Raw genomic sequence first — 22,702 nt, 5'->3', positions numbered from 1 at the left:
AATTCCAGCTTGTAGAGAAAGGGTATGAACTGGAAATCTCTCTTAGTTCTGCATGTTGCTGTAAAGAAAGAGTTTTCTCTGCAATTTAAGCCTTTAAAAGAGCATTTTATTCCCTTCCTTGACCAATGAAAGTGCTGTATTTGCATATTGCTGTAAATGTTTGTTCTGGGTTGTCTTTAACTGATTGCTGAAGGTCTACTGCTATGTTTCTTTCTTTCTTTTTTGCTTTCTTGGGGAAGAAAGGAGAAAATTTTTCTGTTTGAATTATTTTTTTGTTTTTACTTTAAATCTTATTGTTTTACTATCAGGCTCAAATTTAATTTCTTTTACTGCAGGTGTTTCAATTCATGTTTATGATGAAGTATAGAAATGCACATGGGAATAGAATTATATTTGCACATGTAAATCTCCTCATCAAATGAACCATTCACCATATGGTGAATTTCAGTCTGCTGTAATCATAGCCTGATGCTTGGAACAGTTCTGCACTTTAGTATGTTAAAACTTGGAGTCAGGACTGTTGTGACGCAGGAAAACAGTGATGTGAAAAGGCACTGGGAATACCTGCAGCTTCATTGATCAAGTAAATGACAGTTCATGTATCCTAAAGGCTGGATGTTATCCAGTCATATAGCTATGCTCAGTTTGGAACTGAGGAATAATCACAGAATCAGAATGGTTTGGATTAGAAGAGACTTTTAAAAGGATATTTTTTATTAGAATTGCCAGAAGCCAAAAGCTTGATGCAATAGGAAGCACTGTAAGGAATCTTTGATGTAAGTGTGAGTATTTTGATTAATTACAATCGAACTTTTAAAAATCTATTTTGTTAGACATGATCAGAGACATGACTTCTAATAAGCAAAATCAGATGAGAAATGCTTAAAGTTGTGTTATTTGTTCTTATGTCTGAAGGAGCATCTGGTTTGGAATACTTTTTTCACAAAGGGAGTTGCATTTCATATCTACAAAGATTCAAAAGTTTATCCTTGGTACAGGCTTGCCTCTGGAAGACAGTGTTTACACATCCTTTGTTTTGGCACTATGTTTTCAGTTGGATCAGTCCACATAAAAACCTGGATGCTTGGAGAAGAGGTGGCTGCAATGCCAAACTTGTCCTTAATGTGTGGGAATAGGAGGCTGGCTGAGAAGAACTGTTGTGGCTTGTTTTGGAGGAGAAGTTAAGAAAGAAAATTGCTCTCACTTTTCTTGAGGAATGATAAAATATTTCCAAATTTTTAGAAGTCTGTTGAAGTGACAGGTCATACTCTACACAAAAATGCCACTTTGAGAAGGGTGGAGTTTGTGACTGGCTTTACCTTGAAGGGTAATTTCAGGAAAAAGGAGTTTAATTTGTTGGAGTACATGTGTGATTGCCAGATGAGCTCGTAGCTCTTTTCTCTTGAGAGTGTTTCAACACATGCACCAGAAAGCCTTAGTCTTTTGAGATGCATGCAGTTTTAAAGTATGGCTTTATTTTGCTCTGTAGATAAATCTTACTACTTTTGTGAAGACTCTGGAAACACTCTGCAATGTTTTCCTGATGTTTAGAAGGAAAAGATTTGCTACCATCTGTTCTCTCCAGAGGATTTTTGTGTATGGTTGTCTATACAGCTTTGTTCTCAAATTAAAAATTTTGGTTGTGGTTACAAATGTAGATATTGTAATATGCATTTAAAAGATCAAGGTTTTAATGCAGCAGACTGAGAAGAGGAGTAGGCTAACCCTGTTTGATTCTGCTTGGTAGTTTGTGTAACTGCTCTGCCAAGAGAGGGCGAGGAAACTTGTGCGGGAGCCAAAGTTACAATTGCATTCAGATGACCTTACGGCATCAAGAACTGTTCATGTGCAGGAAGCACAAATAGAAGCAACACTTAAAGCAAGCCTGCTGGCCAAATGGTGAGATTCTGGTGGGGAAAAGGAGACACAAAAAAGGAAGAATGCTATGCAGATGATCATGAACAGAAGGAGTTGAAAACCAGGTACAGCAGGGGCTGTTACAGAGCCGTAATCCCCCCGTAGTCTTTGTTGCTCTTAGAGCTGAGCTTTGACTGCAGTGTGTATGTAGTGTGTATGCAGAGGCATCGCTGGCCATGCTTTAAATTAACTCAGACAAAAGAAAGAAACATGACAAAAGCTGCTTTAGTACTTTGCATTTTCCCTTACTCAGCAGTTTAGTTGAATGCTGTGTTTCGGCTATTGCACTGCATAACACTGCCCGGCGTCTTTCTCAAATACTGCTGAGCTGAGCTGCCCTTGTGTTCCCAGATGCAGCTTTAGACTGGTGGGGCAGGAGTACAGACTTATGCTTTGGTGTTCAAAAGTAGGTTAGTGACAGTGTACTCTGCTTCTGTGGGTCAAGGATCACTGTTCACTGTGGTTGCCTCCCTCCCTGCCTCCACATCTAACGTTAAACTGACATGTTATTTACCACCATGAGATGTTTTGAGAATAAGCCAGAAGGAATCTGAGCTAATATTTTAAGGTTACAGATATAACTGCTTTGGGCATCAGGTCTCTTAAGTTGTGGTATTAATGTTAAATATGTGCTACGTTGGAAGTAGACAGATTGGTGCAAGAGGAATTGCTTGCATACTTTTGCAGCCTTTCACTTGCAAAGAAATTGCAGTTGTTCGAGGTACTCATATTGTCCTATATCTGTAGGACAATTTTGTCACCAATTTCTGTTGGCACTCCTGGTGTTAATATTTAGATACTACGTGTATTAATCTTTGCATATGCTCATAGGTAATTTGGTAGCTCTTAGCCCATTTTTTGAAGCATGGCATTAGTGATGCCTGTCTAATTGATATACTCTACTTCATTCTCTTAAATTAAAATTCTTACAGTATAAGGAGCTTAGACATGAGTGTTTCCTTTGAAATATGAGGACTTGGACTAGGGTTATTGTCATTTTATTAGGCTTATTTTCTGGATGTGATTTGAGTTTGCTTTTCTTATCTGTATTTAAATTCAAAACCAGAACTTTAAAACAGAAAATAAAAATAAACCAGTTCAAAATTATTCATGAATTATGAGCAATATAAACTGTTTTCTTTGTAGAACATTTTTTTAGAAACAGTTTTTCTTTTTAAATCCAATGGCTCTGGGATATAAGATTGCTGTTGGAGAGTTATATTCTTATATTCTGGTGGCTGGAAGTTAGATTTTTCCTCCCCAACTTGATCTTCATTGCTATAATCAAACAAGGAGCAACTTGTTATAATTTGCTAGTTCTTTTTGCTACTGCACGACTTGGCTAAGTATGAACTTCATGAAAAGAATGAATATCCTTGGTGGATTTGTAAAAAAACCTTGCAACTGCTTCTAATCAAGTTTAACTTCATTTTTTGCATGTTCTTTGTTACAAAACCCATTTTAACTTCCAAAGTTGTTGAAAGGGCCTTTTTATTGTTGGGAGCTTTTGAGCTTTGGAACAATGCCCATAATAGCTGTTCCTTGCTCTGTGATTGAAGGAAGGACTGACTGGCTTGAAGGAAGCTGACATTTCTTAATGAAAAGCTTTGCATTTTAAAACTTATAAAAATACTTTGAATGTGTACTACCTACAATACCTAAAATCTTTAACACACTCAAAAATCTCAGTGCTACAATTATTTTCAGACAATTGTAGGAAAGCAAAGATAAGGAAATGAGATGTTTTTGTAGAGCTTTTAGCATCTCTGACATGACATTGTACAGGAATGTAATTGTAGTTGGGCAGAGATGGAGCTCATATCTCATATCAGGCAGAAATAATACCCTTATTGTTGGTCCTTTTAAATTTCCCTTCTGTCCCCACTGGCTCAGGTAGGATTATATTGCAACAGAATTGCACTTAAATTCTGGTAGAAGCCCGTGTCCTTAGGGAGTAGACTAAAAAAAACTGTGAAGTGTTTGTGAGTGAAATGCATCTGATAGGTTCTTGTTCATTTCTGAATGGCTCACTTTTTTTCCTCTTGTAAATTCACATTTTACTTCCTGATAAAGAACATACAGGTACAGTGAATAAAATGAATTTTTCTCCCTATATAATTAACTTAGGCACATTTGTTTTTTCTTTAAGAGAAGTCTACTTCCAGTAAGGTGCTTGCATTCATCAGAGTGGCTCAGGATTTGTCCCCACTGTTTTTTGTTTATCTCTAAAATACAGAGTAGCAGCTGCCTTGCATAGGTGTTGAGCAATTTTCAGTTTGTAGAGAGAAAGTCTTTTTGAAGGAACGAGTTAAAAGAAATACTTTCAACAGACTGACTTCTTCTCAAACCCTACCCACACCCCTCTTTGTATATCCCAGCTGTTGCTGTTAAATGTATGAAATGCAATGCTCAGTGTATGTGATATGAAATGGAGTGCGATGGAAAGAAATGGTTTTTTCCGGTTAACTGTGTACTAGGAAGGAAAGTTGAACACATATGAAATTTATGTTGAAGGTGCTCTAAGAAACAGGAGGTCTTGTCCACCAAGCAGTTGGGAAGCACGTGTGAAGGGAGCTTGGATGAAAGCAAACAGTAGGTCTGTACTAAAACTTGCACTCTGTACAGACTAGCAAGGAAATAGAATAACTTAAATGTTTAAACAGAACTGAAAGTTTAGGGAGTGATGTATAATACATTTATTAGGCTTCCTAACTAGGACAATTCAAATATCAAGTTAAAGACTGAGGATGTTTGGCCTTTTAGAGCAGTACAGTTTGCCTTCAAGTCATCATGAGGCTGTTAGAGGAATTAGTGGAAAACCTGAGAATTAGAAGTGATAGGAGTGTATTTCACCTTTTGGATTCCATGTTTTTAGATTAAGTACTGAAACTGTTTTCTTATCAACTGCGAAAATTTTATGTCTTTGATCCCACTTCATTCTGAAATCCTTTTTCTCTAAAGGAGATGAAATGTGGTTCTTGATGACATGTGACTTCTCACATACAAGGTTTCATCAGAGAACTGGAACTGAAGGTGAAAAAGGTAGCTGACAAAGAAACTTTCAATAGAGGAGATGCAGAAAGAATAGCTGCCTAGATAGGCTCTAAAAATCATGTGAACTTTAAGCCACTCAAGAGCTTAATTTAGTGGGAGACTGGCCTGAGAGGCTTAATATAGACAGCTCAGATATCATGTGGAAACTCTAATATAGACATGTATTGATATAAGAGACCTTGAGCTTATTTTTATTTGTTCCTGATCAGATAATTTGTTTGCTTCCCTCCCTTAACCCCATTCTTTATTTTCAGGAAATGCAGTAAAATGGTGGCTGTTACTGCACAACTACACCTGACTGTACCAGGGAGAGTGAAGGAAAAGTGGCCTTTTGATACTGGCACTTGTTTTGATTTGCTCAGCTTTCAGTGGAGTCTTCAGTAAACATTTTTGGTGCTTCTCCAGATAACTTTGACTGGGAACAAGTGAAATAAGTAGTGACTCTGATCAGGATGTCCTTCTGCTTGCTGAGAAGCGTTAGTGACTTCTGAAAGATGCAAGGTCACTGGGTTTTCCTTTCTCTCTCTCTTTCTCTCTCTCTTTCTCTCTCTCTTTCTCTCTCTCTTTCTCTCTCTCTTTCTCTCTCTCTTTCTCTCTCTCTTTCTCTCTCTCTCTCTTCTCTCTCTCTTTCTCTCTCTCTTTCTCTCTCTCTTTCTCTCTATGTCTTAGCACTAGTTTATTTGTATGTCTTCCAATATTGTAGCTTCAAATTATAGCTATTACATTAACAGTACACTGATTTTTCACTCTGTTCAGAAAACTCCTTGTTTCTTGCCTGGTCATTAACAAAACATCAGTAGGAAGGTCACAGTGTAACTGATGTGACTTGCCCTGTGATGGAAGTGTCATGGGAAAAACAAATGGATGAGTGGATTCCCTCTGTGTTTACAGTAGCCATGGAAAGTTGTAATTTGTTGAAATCTCTGTCAGGCTTAGGATAAAAAGCTACCCACTCTCTTAAATCTTTACTTAAAAAAAAAAAAAAAAAACAAAAAAACAAAAACAACCACCCCAGGATTTTAAGTATCACTTCAGCTCTTACCAGAAATTTATTTGGAATAAAATCATACTGTTGGTTTGGAAGGTTTGGGGATTTTAACTGTACAAGAAAAAAATGTATCGGTTGTAGGTGGTGTTGATATTATTCTGAGTCTTCCTAAAATTATAGTCCTTAATGAATCACCATTTATGACGTGTAATTGTACTTACAGATCTGTAATTTCATAACTGGCACATTTAGTTTGGGAAGTAATGTTATGAAAGCAAGAGTGTTGTCCTCCATGTGAACAGCTGAAATATCTCAACATCCTGACAAAACCAGAGTAAGAAGGACACCTTCATGTTCAAAAACTTTCTTTCTTAAACTCATAGTGAATGTTCCACTACTTAAGTTTTCAGTGAACAGAGAACTGCTTTGAACCATATAGATTAAGGGGAGGAATAAGAGTCAGACCAAGACTTTTAGTGGTTGGTTGCAGAGTTTTTGCTGTCACAACACAAGAAACATGTTGTTAATTCTTTTTAAATAACTCATAGTATTCTTCTGTGGTAGCATTGAGTGGTAGAAGTTGCAGAAGTTTGTGATCTTCTCAGAAAGGACAGTTTTGTGTATGAAGTTTCTAAGTCTTGCTTTTTCTGTGTCTTTCTGAGAGACAGCAAGTTGCTTTTGAATTATTAAATCACAAATATAGACTTTGTAACTGACTGGGTAGTTTTGGTGTTCAAGCACTCTTTCTGCTTCATAAAGTGCCATTAAAATTATTCTCCCTTCTCAAGACTTGATGGAAACATGCTTTGCATGCCTTTTGGTGACCAACTGGCCTTTGATTCTGTAGCTCAGGGTTTTGGCTAATAAAGGATGTCATGTGCATTTTTCTGTAGTGATCACAGCATGCAGTGAAGCAGCAAAATCCACAATGCGGGTATCCATACAGATGTGACCTGGACAAGTCTGAAACCTGTGTGGTTTAATCCCCTCTCTGCTTTATTACTGTTTTATAGCAGGAAAAAAAAGTGGAGAGCCTTCCACTTGCTTACGGAATGTTACATGTGTTATTACATGTTCATTCTGAAGACTTCCACAGAAACAGTCATGGAAGACTGCTGAATTGCAAAGCAGTATACATTTAAGTGTGTTAAATTCAAATTATCAATATGATTCTAACACATTTAGATTTTACGGTACATATTGCTGATAATTCAAAACCCTCAGCTTTCTGCAATTGCTTGTAAAATATCTGTCACCTGGGGGAAAAAAAGTGTTCTGTGTGTGGTGGTCATGGATGGGCATGCAGTCAAGGCTTCCCTGCCTCAGCAACCATTCTTTAGTCTGCCTTTTCAGTCTCTCTTTTAATCAGACTGAGCTGTGGAGCTGTTACTAAGCTTGCAGAAATGTTTTCCGCTGATAATGTGCATGTCTTGTAGTTGAGAAGTTATTTTTAGCAGTCTGGTGAGACTCTTAGAGTCACTGAGGGACAGAGCCCTGGCGGAGATCTGGAAAAGGGAGCTGCTTGCCAATGGATTGGAATGGGAGAGGGGAAAATGGTACCTTTCATTCACAATCATCTTTTTCTGGTTTTGACTACGTTGTTCTTTCCTGGTAACTTGAAAAGAAAAGGCACATTTCCCAGGTTTGTGTTTGGCTGGGAATAATCTCTGTGTTACTGAGGCAAAATTGGTAGAATTGCATGAGTGGAAACTTCCGTTTTCACTATGATGATTTTCAAGGGCTGACTGGATCTCAACAGGCACCTTCTAACTAGAGTGAATCTGAGAGGTGCTGCTCTTCACTCTGCCATAGTGGAAAGGCTCTGACCTGAGACAGTTTGTATGAAGTCAGAGTTTTATTAATCTGTTCACTGCATTTGTTAATGTACTGGACTTTTCCTGACTGTGCATTTAGTACCCAAGAAAAGTTAATCCAGACAACAGTGCCACTGAAAAAGCAAATTGTTTTAAGTCGTGGAACCTTTAATTTGATCATAATACTCAGGTACAAGCAGCTTTTTAATGTTTAAAATTTAGTAAAACTCCTGAGAGGCTCAATTTGACCTATTTTATTCATAGAACTATTATGTAAAAAGATTGCTGAGGAAGAAAAATAGTAGAAAGCACAAGAGGGTCCACCAGTTTACATGCTTATGTGCTGAAAGCTGCTATTTTTCCAGATGGCAGAATAGCTAGGGGGACTCACCTAAGTAAATTGCTGTGCTTTTCCTCCCTTCCAGCTTTTTCTTACTTTATTGTGTGTTTGGTTTTAGTGCCATAATCAAAGGTCACTCCCAGTCTTTCAGTCTCCACATGCATGGCTGAGTGAATGCGTTTTTCTTTCATGTTTATCTTTGCAAAGAAAATCTGTGGGTGGAGAATTTACCATGGGATTCAGAGTGCTTTGGGATTTCTCTAAATGACATACCTGGGAATGCTGCCACATAGCAGACACGTTTCAGTGATGTGTATTTCTCTGCTGTAGGACACCAAAGATGAAGTAAGGCAGGCTGTGACAATTGCTACTCAAAGTGTTCATAAAGTAACACTCCATGCAAGAGAAGGTCTGCAGGCATGCTGAAGAGCATCCTTCTTTCTTATTACTATTTTGGGGTAGGTTTTGTAGGTTCCACCATACTATTTCTTTATACTGGAGTAGTGTCATTTATCTGATATGAGAATACTTCACCCTTTCTTACTGGAAAATAACTTTGAAAGACATATTTGTCTGTGTTTCCTCAGACCAGTCAGGATGGGTTCATGCTGAATGTCATCTCTCTTTGTTTTGACTGGTAGGCATTGGTCTTGCTTCCAGTATTGTGTGTTGGCCAGCTTCTGTGCTATATGTGCAGTTCTGTGGATTTTTTTGGGGCTTCATCCAGTGGTACACTTTAGTGTCTATATTATCTGTATAGGATGTTTGTGGGAAAGTTTTAGATATGGCAACTTCGGTTTTGTTGACTTGGATATTTTCTGTCCACTGTCAGGTAGAACATGTCATGTACTCTGGATAATTTGCAGACTTGCTCAGCTGAAGTTGTTTTATTTTTACAGCTGTTTGTAATTTGTCTGAAGAGCACAGGCCATAATGGTTAAAACCTGGTGCCTGTGGTGGTGTCACTTGTCTTGTAGCAAAAGGAATTGATGATGAATGCAAGCTGTACTATGGTAGCTAAACGTGAAATATTTGCTTTAAAGACTTTTTGGCATGTGTGTCTTTGCTGAGGATGATGATTGTGCTGAGTAATATAAAAATGATGTGGTCAGTGTCCTCTCTAGTTGCCTTTAACTTTGTGCTGTGAATGTCCAGCAACACTGTGCAGCTGTATTACCTGCACACATATTTGGACCAAGTGTAGAGCATGCTCAAATTCCCTTCCTGATTTCATTTGTAGGAATATATACTGCCACTGTGCACTAATGCATATTCTACATTATTTTGACCTGATTTGTAAATAGATGTATAAATTCAAAGAACTGAGCACAATAGATTCATATCTCTTCAGTGATGTAGTTGTGACGCATGACTGCAGAATCAAGCTTCTTATTGAATGAGAATAAACTTGTACAAGGGGAAGGAGGAAGAATCTGTCAGAACTGAGAAACCTGCACCTAAACACCCTCCAGTAAGTCACAAATGCACTGCAGCAGCAAGAAAATAGTAGTCTTTGTTTTAGCTGTGTGTTTGAGGTTTGTGTGGTTTCTTAATTGCACTATAAATTGATATTTCTGTATATGGCCCTTTGAAAATTAACAGCTTTGTTCTTCAGTGCATTCAGGAATGAACACAACATAAAGATTGAGGAAGAATGGAAGTCTATGAAATGGCACTATTATGGAAAAGTTTTTTGAGAATAAAAAAAAAACCACCAAAACCCCCAAAGTGTACTGCCAGTTCTTAAGTGGTCTATTATCTGTGTCTGAACTTGTTTTACTTTGTTCTTTCCTACCTCACTGTAGATTTAGCATGAATTATCAGAAATCAGTGGGAGCTGTAAAATACCCTTCTATTCCATATCAGCATGACTGTATGAACACTAATTTAGCAGTAGGATTCTGTGGGAGACCATATTGGGTGTATGCTGTGGCGTTTGCTTGGCATTTCACAGTCTGTTCTGGCAGCACCGGTCTCTTCTCTGACCCATCTGGCATACTGTGCAAGTGATCTTAGCCTAGAAAGTTGTGGATCCGAGTCAAGCTGCTGACCTTTCCTCCTGCTTATTAATAAACCTTCCTGTTTCTCCTGCAGTCAGTGTATGGAGCAGGGCTGGGGAAGAGCATTTCAGCAGGGTCTGGCCGTGCCGAGAAGGTGGCAGCGTGCCTTTCTCGGGTTGCACAGAGACACTTGGGGCTGGGGCTGGGGCTGTGCTGGCAGCTGCTCTGGGTGTTGGTGCCCGGGGAGTCTGCACGGAGCAGCAGCTTTGAAGAAAGGGCACAAGTGGTGGAACTGCAAACCTACCACGGGAATCTGTTAAAAGAGAGAGAGGTCAAGGAAAGTTCTGGTGTAACTCTTCACTGCTGACACATTCACCCCAGAGGGGCTGTGCTAGACTGACTGCTCCTTGAAAGCTGGCTGCTTTTCTAAACTGCAGGACAGTGGCTTATTTTGGCCTTGACCTGTCAGTTGCTGGTGTTGGTGGTGATGGAAGTTTACAAGGGTATTACTGCTAGGCTTGAGTCATGGGAAACTTGTCTGTGCTTCCTGTTTTGGCCATGGAGATTCCAACCTAATGATGAATATCAATAGGGTTTTTTTTATTCAATAATGTAAATTAGGTATGTACATTCTATTTATTCTTCCTGTTCTGTTTCCATGGTGAGGGACAGGTGTGTGAAAACTGAGTCACGGGACCTTACAGAGACATTAAAGTGCAGAAAAGAGAAATGTAATACTGTAAAGAGAAGGTTTTAAAGAGATGGCAGAATGTTTCACTGGGAAGAAGAGAAAATGGTTCGTGGTGGAAATTGAGGGTCTTGCTGAGCCCTGTGTTTGGTACAGGTGAATAAACAGTGCATTCCTGAAAACCATGTCTGGATCCAGAACAGTAAGGAATGTAAGGGTGGTCTAGTGTAGCCATATCTCTACTATGCACTAGGAATAGCTACAATATTTAATTCCATGTATCCTGGTACAGGAAATATCGCAATTTTCACTTTAGAATACAGTCTTGTGTTTTGTTTGAACTGCATGAAATGTCTGGACTGCTATGTTCTTCTGACCAAAGGCCTGACCAAGATTTTGTTAAACAAAAGCTGAACCTTATTTGCATGGGGCAAATAGCTCAGAGATCTTTGCCATTATTTGGCATACTTTTTAATGTTACTTCAGCATTTCTTACTGAAAATTTTGCTTGAGCCCAAACCCCCAGGCAGATACACTGTAATATTTCACCTTGCTTATGCTTAAAGCATGGCTAAATTTAAATCAAAAGTTTTTCTACATAAACTGTAAAACAAGTTAAGTAGAATGAGTTCATTTCAGGGAAGTCAATGACTACGCAGAATATAAAAGTATTTTTTGAAAATTTCTCTTTTTTAATTATGTAATATGGAGTCCTTTCTACACAAGTTCATTTTTTCCTTCTGCCACATTAAGTTTCAAGGAATTTCTCTCCAGACCTTCTTCAATAGCAAGGAAAGCTTCATATTCTCTCTTGACAGTAAAAGAGATATGATAAAGCTTTGAGTTCTGCTGTAAGAACATACTGGACAGAGAACTGAAAATTAATGAAGGCTTAAATAATAAAATTGAGGGTATGCTGTCTCCAAGCACTTTTTAATATTACTGGTTTCAGTTGTCAAATCTTGGATTCTTTTTAACTTTTTTAGCTCAAATAAGAGTTTATATATCAAACAAGCAACATACACAGGGAATTTAAGAGCAGGTGGAGAGATCTGTTCCTTTCAGGAAATCATGTGTTTATATTAAGCATTGTACTTGTAGGCCTTGCTTTCCATTCTACCTGTTGCTCTTGAAATCTGATTCTTCCACAACTCTCTTGACAGAAACTCATTTCTTCATGCACAAACAAAAAAAGTGAGTGTTTCAAGTAGACAGACTATTACTTTGACTTTGGTGATACTTTCCTATGATCTCAAAATGTATCATCATCTTCAAATATAACCATGGGTACTTAAAAGCCATGTTCCAGTTTTATTACAGTTATTTTGAAAAAACTGTGTATTGGGAATGATAACTTCCCTTGTGCTAGAGCATGTATGAGTCAGGGGAAATGAATTCTGATTGTGGTTCTGAGGCTGATAGGACCACTGCTCTGCCAAGTTAGGTCATGAAAAAACATTTTGAAGGAAGACATTTCTAGGCATCATAATACTTGTTTTGAGAGAGGCTTTCTTTTAAACTGCAGATGGGCAACATTAGTGACTTTTAAAATATTTTTCAACTGAATAAAGAAGTGCTTCAAATGCTGAGCTTTCCAACCTTGTAAAGCTAACTTGTTGTTCTCTCCACTTTTACATTTAGCATGTCTCTGTAATAGTTTACTGAATTGGTTCAATTTCTTTTATTGCCCAAGCAAGGGTTGCTTTTGATACTGTAGTGAAAAGTTCCACTTTCAGAGAAATTTCGGTCTTGGCACAAAGAATAAAATCCTTAACATATAAGAAAAAGATTTGTCTAATAACTGTTTTCCTCATGGAAAGCTGCCTGGGTTGCTTGCCTGAAGCTGTTGGTAGACTCCGAATGCTTTCTGGCTGGGTGCTAAGATACAAATAAGTCGCTAGGCATGCTGATAAGTGGGGAACTGAATTGGCTGACGGTAGAGCAGGTCAGTTGTCTAGTGCACTTACAGTAGTTTTCAGTCTCAACAGAGAATTCCAGTTGAGCCGGAGCTGTCAGGGGGCAGTTGGGTCCAGCGCTTTCTTACTGCCTGTGCCATGAATCTGCTAAGTGAGGTTCAGTGTCCAGGACTATCTGTTGTGTGTTTTGGAGAACATGTACATGCACACAGGAATTTATCTAAGGACAGCTTCAGAAAGTGCCTTGTCTAATGGTTATCACAACTATTTTCCAAAGTCAGTTTCCAAATGGTCTAGAATCATTTGATCCATCTGCATTGAGTGAACCCAAATTTCTGGTTTTGTGGTTCTTTGGGGAAAGCCACAATGCAGGATTTCAGCTTCAGTCTGTATCTAAGTAAGACAGTCTGCAAATGAAGGAAAAACTGAGCTTGTATTGTATTTAATTTGTATTTATACCTCCTAGCTTAAGCTCTTCTGTAGTTCTCCCCTGTAAGGAGACTTTTTTCTCTTTTGATTTGCTTGGAGATAGTTGGTGTTTTTGTGTGTGTGTAAAGACTGTATCACAGCTTTGCCCTTACCATCTTCATGTTAATGCCCTTGAATTCTAAAAAACTCTGTTTTAAAATCTTTGCTTGTGTGACTTTGACTTTAATGGCACTAAGCCATGGATAATTGGCTCAGTTTCCTAAAATTCCACAGCCTGTTGTTAGGATAAACATTTCTAGGTTCCCAAGAACACAGACACATGTATATCGTAATACACTGATTATACAGAGCAACTTTTAAACAACAAAATCTTATTTTCCTATTTTATTCTTGTTTTCACACAAGCATCAGAAGCAGAAAAATGACGTGACAGAAGTTCATTTAAGATTTTTAAACGACTACATTTAAGATATTTAAACTACCATTTAGCCTTTTGAGAAGGGCTGTGAAATGGGGTGTTTTTGCTGTAGCTATTAGCCCCAAGAGGAGCTGGAGGGAAGCAGTCCTGCATGGAATGGGGTGTGTTGAGATATACCCTCATTAGTCAGGGACACATGTCTCAGTTGCTGGGAAGGCCATGTGACCAAGGCTTTGGTACAAGGCCCTGGATTGTTGGTTGTTCAGGAACTTGTGGTGTTGTTGTGTCACTCCCCAACAATGGTACCTAAAGGGGCTTGTAAGGTTCAGATATCACCAAGTGTTGGAGTTGTGGCTTTCTCTGGGCTGAAGAGGGCTGTGATCTGCATTCCCCCCAGCCCAGAGCTTTAGAGAGGGGCTATATTTATAGAGCTTGTGACAGAGCTGTGTTCAGCTCACTCGTGTGCTCTCAAACACAACAGTGTATGGTTGTAAGCATTGCTCCCATACACACCTAATCAGAGATGGCAAAAGAAAATGGATATGAGGCCCAGGGATATTAGCAGCCAGTTAAGAAATTGTGGGATAGGCTCTGAGGAACTCTGTGCACGTTCAGGATTGTAAGGCAACCTTGAAGAATGGTGGAGGCTCTCACTGGATTGTGCCAGTTGCTTGAGCACGTGGGGAGGTTCGCTGCCAGGGTGTGAGGCAGGGCCAGTGATGCTAGTGAGCCAAAGCAGATCGACTTAGCATCTTACTCAGAGCAGGAATTGGTGGTCTGACTGTCCTTGGAGGTAAGGTTCCCAGTAGTTGTCTCTGAAATTGCTTATAGCAGCAACAGGATATTTAAATGTCTCAATTTCTGGGGAAAAAAAAAAAAAAGGATGTTCCTACTCAGCAGGTGGGGGTTTGATTGGTTTGTTGGTCTTATTTTTTAATAATTCTTTAATACAATTATTCAACTCCAAAGCAATCAACTCAATCTGAAAATAAATGGATAAGGACACAGGAGTTACAGTGTGTGGGTTTTGAGTTTTTTGAGTTTTGTGCTTGTTTTGTTGGGCTTTTTTTAGGGCAGTTTGCAAAGAATTTCATTCCTCTTATCCCTATTCTCACTGACTGTGTGCAATAAGAAACAGTAAAGAAAAGCAGCAGTCTTGTGTTATATGAGATTTTGTGCAAATATTTTCAGAAGGTCAGCTATTGAAATTAGGAATAATGGCACTTTTTTCTAATGCTGTAAATCAGTATTTTTTAAAATTTAAAGTGTACCAACTCCATGTAGACTCTTAGAAGTCATTGCAGAGGGTGAGAAATGAGAAATTCTTCCTGTAACAGGAGAAGAACAATAGTAATGCAAAACAAGATTAAAATTCCCCCCTCTCCCCCAGGTTTTAAACCATGATAAATATTTGGTTTGAGCCAGTCTATTCTTTGTTTAGAGTTACTTGACTAAAACTCTTGGCCCCGACTTGCTGGCAATTAGTTGTATTGTGTTTTTGATTAAACAGTGGTGTAGTGGTGGTGGGAAACCAACATACTAGCATGGTCTTTTGGCTGTCTTCCCCTGCTCTTTAGTGTTGCCCTGAGGAGGAGAGTATGGCTGGGCTGGCTCATCAGGGATTTAGCTTGGAATGGGAACAGATTTTAATTTGAATATCTTTACCTACTGCCTGCTGTCTTAGGCCCAGCCATTTTTCAGTGAGTTCTTGGGGGGTTTTGTTTTGTTTCCCCTGTAAAAGTAGCTAGTTCATGTTTGTGTAGTGCATTTGTGACTCCCTGCTCTGCTTCTGGGCAAGTGCTCCCACTGCTCCTTCCTGCAGATGGGAAGTGAGCTCAGCATTCAGGAGCAGGGACAGTGGTGTTACCTCTGCAGTTCAGAGTTTGTGGTGATCGAACAGCTCTCCCCCACTAGCAGAAAAGCTGTAGCCAAAATGCTTATTTTGAAACCTTTGAGGTTTGTGGAGAAGTGAGGAGTTCCATTCTCTTGTGGTGTATAAATAAAGAGAACTTTTCATATTTTTGTTATCGCTGTTCCCACCCATATTATTTTAGGACCTGAGGTTTGCTGTTGATGTAGTCATTTTCCCCATACCTGAACTCTGACAAATCTTTGATACCTGCCTTTTTGGAGTGGTACAAGGAGACATGCTGGCAGAGATGGTGTTTATGTACCAAAACGGATGGTCTTGTATTCTAATTTGTGTTCACTGTTTTTGAGGCTGGAGTCCATACTAAATATAACAGCAGCCTAATCCAAAATGATTAGGTGGGGGTTTTTTTGTTTTGTTTTGCTTTTTTTTAAGTCATAAGATCTTATTATCTTCAGCAAGTATTGGTCCGTGCCTTTTGCACCCATTTCGTTCCTAAGTGAGCACCTTGCACACACATGAGTGTGAAAAGAAAATATATGTTTGGGGTGTTTATGCTTTGCATTACCATACCTCTGAGATTTGTTTTCTTTCTTCCTGAATTCCTTGCCTGCACCTGCAGTTCTCATACACTGTGCCTTAGCGGTAGTGGTGGTTGAACAGCTTTCCCTTTCCAAGGCAGGTACATGGCTGAAGATCTCCCTGCCAGGAGCATGAGGTGTTGCAGGAAAGGGAATGCATCATTTACATTTTTGCAGTTTTGTTTGTTCACTGAGAGAGGAATATGGTGAGGAGAGCATGGTTTTTGGCCTATATTTAATAAAAGAAGAGAGGGCTGTAAAAAGCTCCCGGTGTAATGTGAGCCTTACAGAAGGAAGAGCTATTTATAGATCCCTGCAATATTTGCCTGAAGGAACTTGAGAGCAGAGTGGGGCAGTGTTACATAAAGCTGGGTGAGAGCACACTTGTGCCCTCACAGCTGTGAAGGTCAAAGCCAGGGCTTGTCTTACAGTAGGCTTCCACTCTCCCTTGCCCTGAGGGGAGAAGAGACTGATGGGCTTCTTCTGAAGGCCAAATCCTAGTGGTGAGAAACTTTGGTTTGTGGAGAGCAGTGGTGTGGTTTTCTTTTAAGAGGCTTGTTATTTGTGATGTTTTCATTTCCTTGTTTTTTGAGAAAACATGACTGACTTGATTGATGACTTAACTGTCAAATAAAGCTAAACAAGGTCACAGCAGCATCTCTGGCTACCTTGAGAGTGAGATTTCAAGCTGTACGTGGTTATATTATGGTTTAAGCAGCTTTTTGGTTATTGTTGCTGCTATTCTGTCTCTTATTCTCATGTGGTGACTTTTTTATTCTAAATGAAATTACCATGCCACTGGCAGTTAACCAGGTATTGTTCTGGTTTTGGATGCCTTCATCAGCTTAGCACTTTGTGACTTGTTCATTAAGAGGCTTTATAAAAGTGATTTTAGAAACCCTTCAGATCTTCTGCTTGAGAACATTTTTTTATAGTTTCACAGGCAGAAAAGCCTTTCTTCAGGAAGCATATACCTTGAGAAGATCCTTCATGGCATGTGGCATTAACATTGGGTGTTGACACTTTTCTGAAAGATTGCATTTGGCTAGGTTAAAGCATCCCTAACTCCACCATGAAGATGAAAAAAATCCAAAACTAACAAAAAGTCTGGAATATGATCTGAATGTACCATAAAGCTAGGAAACTTTAGCAAGTTTGATTAAAAGGACCTTGACTGCCTTTAAAACTTCAGATAAGGGTGTAGTCTGGACTTGTCCAAGATGTTTGTCCCTTTAGTTTTTACTGTAAAATTATTGGAACTCTTGTAGCATAAGAAATGCAGAATTATGTCAAGTGTTTGAAAGTAAATAAGGTGCTTCTCACATTCTATCACTCATCTATGATGCCTAGACTCTTTATGTCCCTTGAGTTAGGGGTTTTAACTAAGCAGTCAGCATTCTGCAAGTTCAAAAGGCAGCTTCTGAGCAGAAGCTAACAGTTTATAAACCATTAGCAGAAGCTAATGGTTTATAAGAGGGTATATACTACAGCACATAATTAAAACAGCTCAGTAAATTATTTGGGACCATATTCAGCCTTTATCTAAAAGTTAAACAGTGAATGTTTATGGTGTGTGTGTGTGTGTGTGTAAAATCCAGACCTTCTGGAAATGGTTATTTCTTCAAGGTCTTTCATGTATTTAAATGGAAAAAGGCATTTTGACTGGCTTTTGAACCCACCCACTTAGTGAAGAAATTGTTTTTAAATTAAAAAAGACAGATTTACAGATTCAAAATGTGTATTATGAAAGAAATAAGAATTTGGATACTTAAAGCAATTCTAAGTTGCTTCAGTTGATTATTTTCACAAACAAGGGTAGGTGAGCATATTAATCTTGTTATATATGAGACAGACATATATAAAGACATACATAGCTTTGATTTGCTTCAGTGTCTACATGGAGCATTTTGCATCTGAAGAATTTTTTTTTTGGTGGGGGGTAGATAAGAACCTTGAGGATTCTTTTTAAACAGCTTGGTAAAACTTACCAGACTTAGTTTAAAACAGAGGTGCTTAGTAGATTTATAACATGATGCACCAAACAAGGAAGGATATTTCTGGTGGGACTCTTTCAAGTACATAAAAGGGTGGAATTTCCACATTCTAAAACCCTCTGATGTGTTTAAGCATAGTACTTAGTAAATGAGAATTAGTGAATTAGTAAATGAGAGTACATGATCAGGGCTCAGAAGCTCCAGGTGGATGTGAAGAGTAGAAAGCTCTCTCAATCCCTTGATATCTTGTGGTTCTGTCTAAATTAGCAAATACTTTGGTCAGTAGGGGTGGGTAACTAGATCAAAACCCTGAAGCTTCATAAATCTTCATTACTGATTTGAAGGGGTTACTTTAGATTAGATTTAGCCTGTCACCTTGGGCTGAATGTCCCCTCTTGCCCATGCAGTTTGAAGCTTCTTGAAGGATAAAATTTAATAGGTACATGCCAGATGACTTGTCAGTGATGTAGCCCATGGGGCTACCTGAATTTTCATGTCTCTGTGAGACTGCAAGTAGCATTGAAGTGCATCTTGCAGCAGAGTTTTCAGATTCTTACTTAAAAGGGAATTGATTATATATATGTACCAGAGCTGTTATGCAAAACCAGCCAGCTCACAGTAAATGGTTTTGCTTCTTCTCTAAACCAAACAGCATAGTTGAATTACATATGAGAGTATGCATAGCAAAAGGATGACCTGGAAGATTTTAGTCAGATGTTCTGGAAAGATATTTTTTCTCTCTGTTAAGGAAGTATTTCTTTAAATTGGCAGACATTCAGAGTGTCCCAGTTGCCATTTTAGACTATTGAATAAAAGCAGTATTGAATCACAAAATCTGAGCTGAATAATTAAAAATGGTTAAAGCTTAAAAATCACCAAAGGGTGCAGTATGTGGCTCTGGGGTAGCACATTAGGAATTCCAGATGTTTTGTGACTACAGTAAATTGCTGTTACTACAACCCACGATGGTGGTTAGAATAATGTTGCAAAGTTATGGATAACCTACTCGGCTTTGCTGGGCTCTAGGTAAGCACGTGGCTGAATATCTCTGTATCTTTTTTCTCCTTTTGATGGAGAAAGAAGGATTACTTAAAGTCATTTGAGTATTTAGATTCAGAGCTAAGTTGTGTTTAGTGCTGAATGCAGAAAACCTTCATCTCAAATGGCAGTGAAGTGGTTCGTTTTATTTTCTTGTATATGAAATTGGTAATGTATGAAACTCAACCCTTTCACCACAAAATAAACCCCAAAGAAAAAATGAACAAATTTCTTTTCATGTCCAGAACCCAGAAATGGCTGACTGTTGTGGAGATTTTTTTTCCCCACTGCCTCAAAATCATCAAATTTTGGCTGTTGTCTAATGTAAATGTGTCTGTTAGCTTTGAACTGCTTTGCTTAGACAACTGGCAAAGCTGGATTTTATTTTTTTTTTTTAGTATGTGGAACACAGTGCTGACTAATCACAGCTCAGTTCCTGACTTGCCTTTTGTAATCTGGGCTGCCACAGGTACACTACAGTCTGTACCCAGTGTACTTCTTCATCAAGTCTTGGTTGCGTTGCAGTCATCGTCCAGTCCATTGTGTGGATGTACTACTAGATTGCAGAGTTGTTGGCTGTATGTAGATTTTAAGATTTTAACATAGTAATCATGCCAGTACTCTGTTTTAGGCATTCATTGGGTTAGACCAAAATCTGGGCATTCTTCAGAGGTGGTGTGCAGGGAGCAAGTATTTGTGCTTGTTGATCACTCTAACAAGGTGCAAGGTTGGAATGATTGCCTTTCAACAAACAACTGACATATTAGATTTTTTTTCAGAGTAGAACCTTTGTTAAAAAAGATATAGATGATAACTTCAGGGAATTTTACTCTTTCAGTTTTACACTGAAGGATTTTGTTCAAACATTCCAAATTAAATATTTCTTTAGTTCCACATCTGTCTATTGGCCTCAAACTTTCATTGTATTTAGACTGGGAGAAATGGCACAATACAGCCAGTGGTCCAATACAGCTTTTATCATACTGAGGCAAAAGCTGAATTATGTCATATTAGGTAGGAGATGAGTTACTTAAATCCTATATCCATGCAGCTGTTGACATACACAGTAGAAAGAATGAAATGTGTTGATTTTTCATTAAGAAAAATTATAATCTGATTTACAAACTCTTCACTTGTTTGGATGTCAGATTAGGTACAAAACTACAATAATTATTTCTATCCTCATTTGTATCTCAGAAGGAGTGAATACCAAGGAGTTCAATAACAATTTGTACCATGTTTACAAATATTGTATGTGCAGGTGACACTGACTAAAGAATAATATTAATATTGTGTATTTTCTGGGAACACTAACTACCATGTCCATTTCTCTTTATGGCTGCTTTGACAATCTGGTAAATAGTGTTCAGTTGCAGTTTGTTTGTGTTTTCTGCAATAGGAAGACTTCTACAGAAGTTTAAAGGACAAGTCTGCACTGCCTGGATTAGGTGGCAATATTTGCCTTGCAAGAGACGCCATGCAAACAGTGCCTCTGTAGGTTTCAGTATGGAAACTGAGGATATTTAATAAGTCTGAAAGGAAGCAGACACATTTATTCTGGCTTTCTTTCCTCCATGATACAAGGTTTTAAGATAAAGGCAAATTCTCTTCCTTAAACCTGAGCTTGACTTTCTCATGTAGATGCTCCATGTGTTTCTGCAGTAGACCAGGCAGACTGACTGTTGTGAATTTTGGAAGGGTTAGCTTTTGTTCCTCCTTTGTACTTTCAAGCTTATTTTCCTCTAGTTCCCATAAGTGCCAACAGTGAAACAGTTTGTGTAAAGGAAGAGCATTGATGACTTTTGTTTCTGGATGTGTATCTCTATTTACTCTTAACAGGGCCAAGTGTTGGGGTGGAGCTTTACAGGAGGGGGAGAACTGGTTCCATGGTACCTCAGTGGAGTGAATGTTAAGAGGTGAAACTCATTCAACACAAACTTCTAATGCAAATTGGAATGTTATGTTCTGGCCAAAAGTATTTTTTGGTGAGGATTGTGTGGGAGAGAGTCAGAAGTGGTAGTCAGGTATGTCAGATGTTGGATGTCATTTGTTCAGAAAAGTTACAAGATCTTAAATTCCCAGAACTCACATGAAGGCTGCAGATGAATCACACCTTGGTTATCAGTGTTATTTCATTCAGGAGTGCTGTTTTCTTACTGGCTTCCTGAGGTTGCTAAGGCAGGGCCTGGGAAGGAGGCAAGAGGAGGGCAAGAAAAGCTGAAAAGTTGTGTTGGAGCTTTTAGTTATTTAATCCTAGTCAAGGCCTTGTTCACAACAACAGACTTATCTAACAGTTTCCCAAAACAAATGTAATTCACAGATGTGTGGCAGCAGCTAGGACAAAACTGAGCCTATCTAATCAGCCTGTGTATTTCCAGTACTTTTTCTTGTTTATAGCTTAAGCTGTTTCTATCTTCAGTGCAGAGGGGAAAAATGAGGTTAGCATTTTGATTCCAGCTTCATTTGAGCGTCTAATTTTTAATATCAGTAATCTCCCCCTAGTTATTTCTAAGGAGCCACTTGAAAAAGGACCATTTAAAAAGTAATCAGTACAAGTAACCCCATTGTTCTTTTCAGTATCTACTGTGATAGTGCAGGAATAATGGATGCTCTGCAGGGGAACCATAACACTTTCTGTTAAAGCACTCAAGTGAAACTTTCTCTTCCTGAAGCTGCCACAATACAGTATCATTTTTATTGGGGTATGGTATAAATTATAATTTGATTTAGTGTGTTCCCTTAGCTGTTACGGTCCCTACAAAATACAGTTTTTGAGTCTGAGTGTGAGAAGTATTTCCAGGTTAAATGATACCATGCAGGAATATAAATGTATGTAATTGAGGAAAACTTAATGAAATGTTATTTTGTGTGTAAGGGTGTTTTTTCCAAGAGTTAATATTGCCCATCTGTTTACTAGTTACGGTGTTCTGATTTCAGTACAAGTGTATCCTTGTTTAGACCCTCTGAAAGGGAGAGAGAATTTTGGTTTTTTGTTCTTACACCCATGCTGAAGGTGAAAAACAAGTAGAGAAAAATGGTTCTGGTGCAGTGTTCCAGCTTTGTTGCAAGACTTTTTACTCCCAGAGGTCTAAACACCTGATCTTTGTCTTGACAGTTTAGAGACTGATATTTGAGTCTTGCAGTGAGTTTCTAGAAATACTGTCATGTTTTGTTGGAGCAGTAATGTTATTGGCTAGGAATGCCAGAAAACAAGTTGCCGAAATACTGAGTGTAACTTTAACAGCAAAGTAAATTATTTGGACATGTTCCAGAGATTAGAGAGAGCCTTTTTCACATAGAAATCTCAAGACAAGTCTTGTTCTGGTTCTCAGTGAAGCACTAATCATAGCATGTTGCTGCACTTGCATATGGACTTACATCACATCTGGTCTTGCAAATCAGTGCATTTGTGTTTTCTTGCTGTCTGTCTTCCTGTTTTTCCCATGTTGTCTGGGTGTTCCTGTGTGGCTTGTTCTTCAGCTGCTGCTTATGCGTTGTAGCTATTACATATATAAAGTCTTTTAAGTCTTTTCTCAAAATTTTTTTTCTGCAATCCCATGATAATATTTTCCTTTCCTAGCAGTAGGGAGCATTTGCATCTTTCCTTAGACTGCTGATAACCAAAGGCAGTACTACACCATCAGTTTTTGCAGTG

At 38.5% G+C, this 22,702-nt stretch overlaps 1 protein-coding gene across 4 annotated transcripts in view; it reads left to right on the top strand.

Annotated features, from left to right (window-relative positions):
- The window catches only part of TRAK1 (trafficking kinesin protein 1), a 126,220-nt gene that overhangs the window by 21,732 nt on the left and 81,786 nt on the right, over positions 1 to 22,702 (top strand). For 2 of the 4 annotated variants that reach the window (XM_063156404.1, XM_063156387.1), the window contains exon 1: positions 1,847 to 1,982. The exons of the other annotated variants lie outside the window; for them this stretch is intronic. In XM_063156404.1, the coding sequence (XP_063012474.1) occupies positions 1,897 to 1,982 (86 nt within the window). In that variant the 5' untranslated portion in view covers positions 1,847 to 1,896. Of the gene's footprint in view, positions 1 to 1,846; positions 1,983 to 22,702 lie in introns of those variants that run through there. 4 annotated transcript variants of the gene reach the window in all.

This window comes from Melospiza melodia, chromosome 1 (assembly GCF_035770615.1).
Source record: "Melospiza melodia melodia isolate bMelMel2 chromosome 1, bMelMel2.pri, whole genome shotgun sequence".
Taxonomy (NCBI): Eukaryota; Metazoa; Chordata; class Aves; order Passeriformes; family Passerellidae; genus Melospiza; species Melospiza melodia.
The sequence above is the reverse complement of the archived record's forward strand: the minus strand, read 5'-3'. Positions and strand labels throughout refer to the sequence as shown.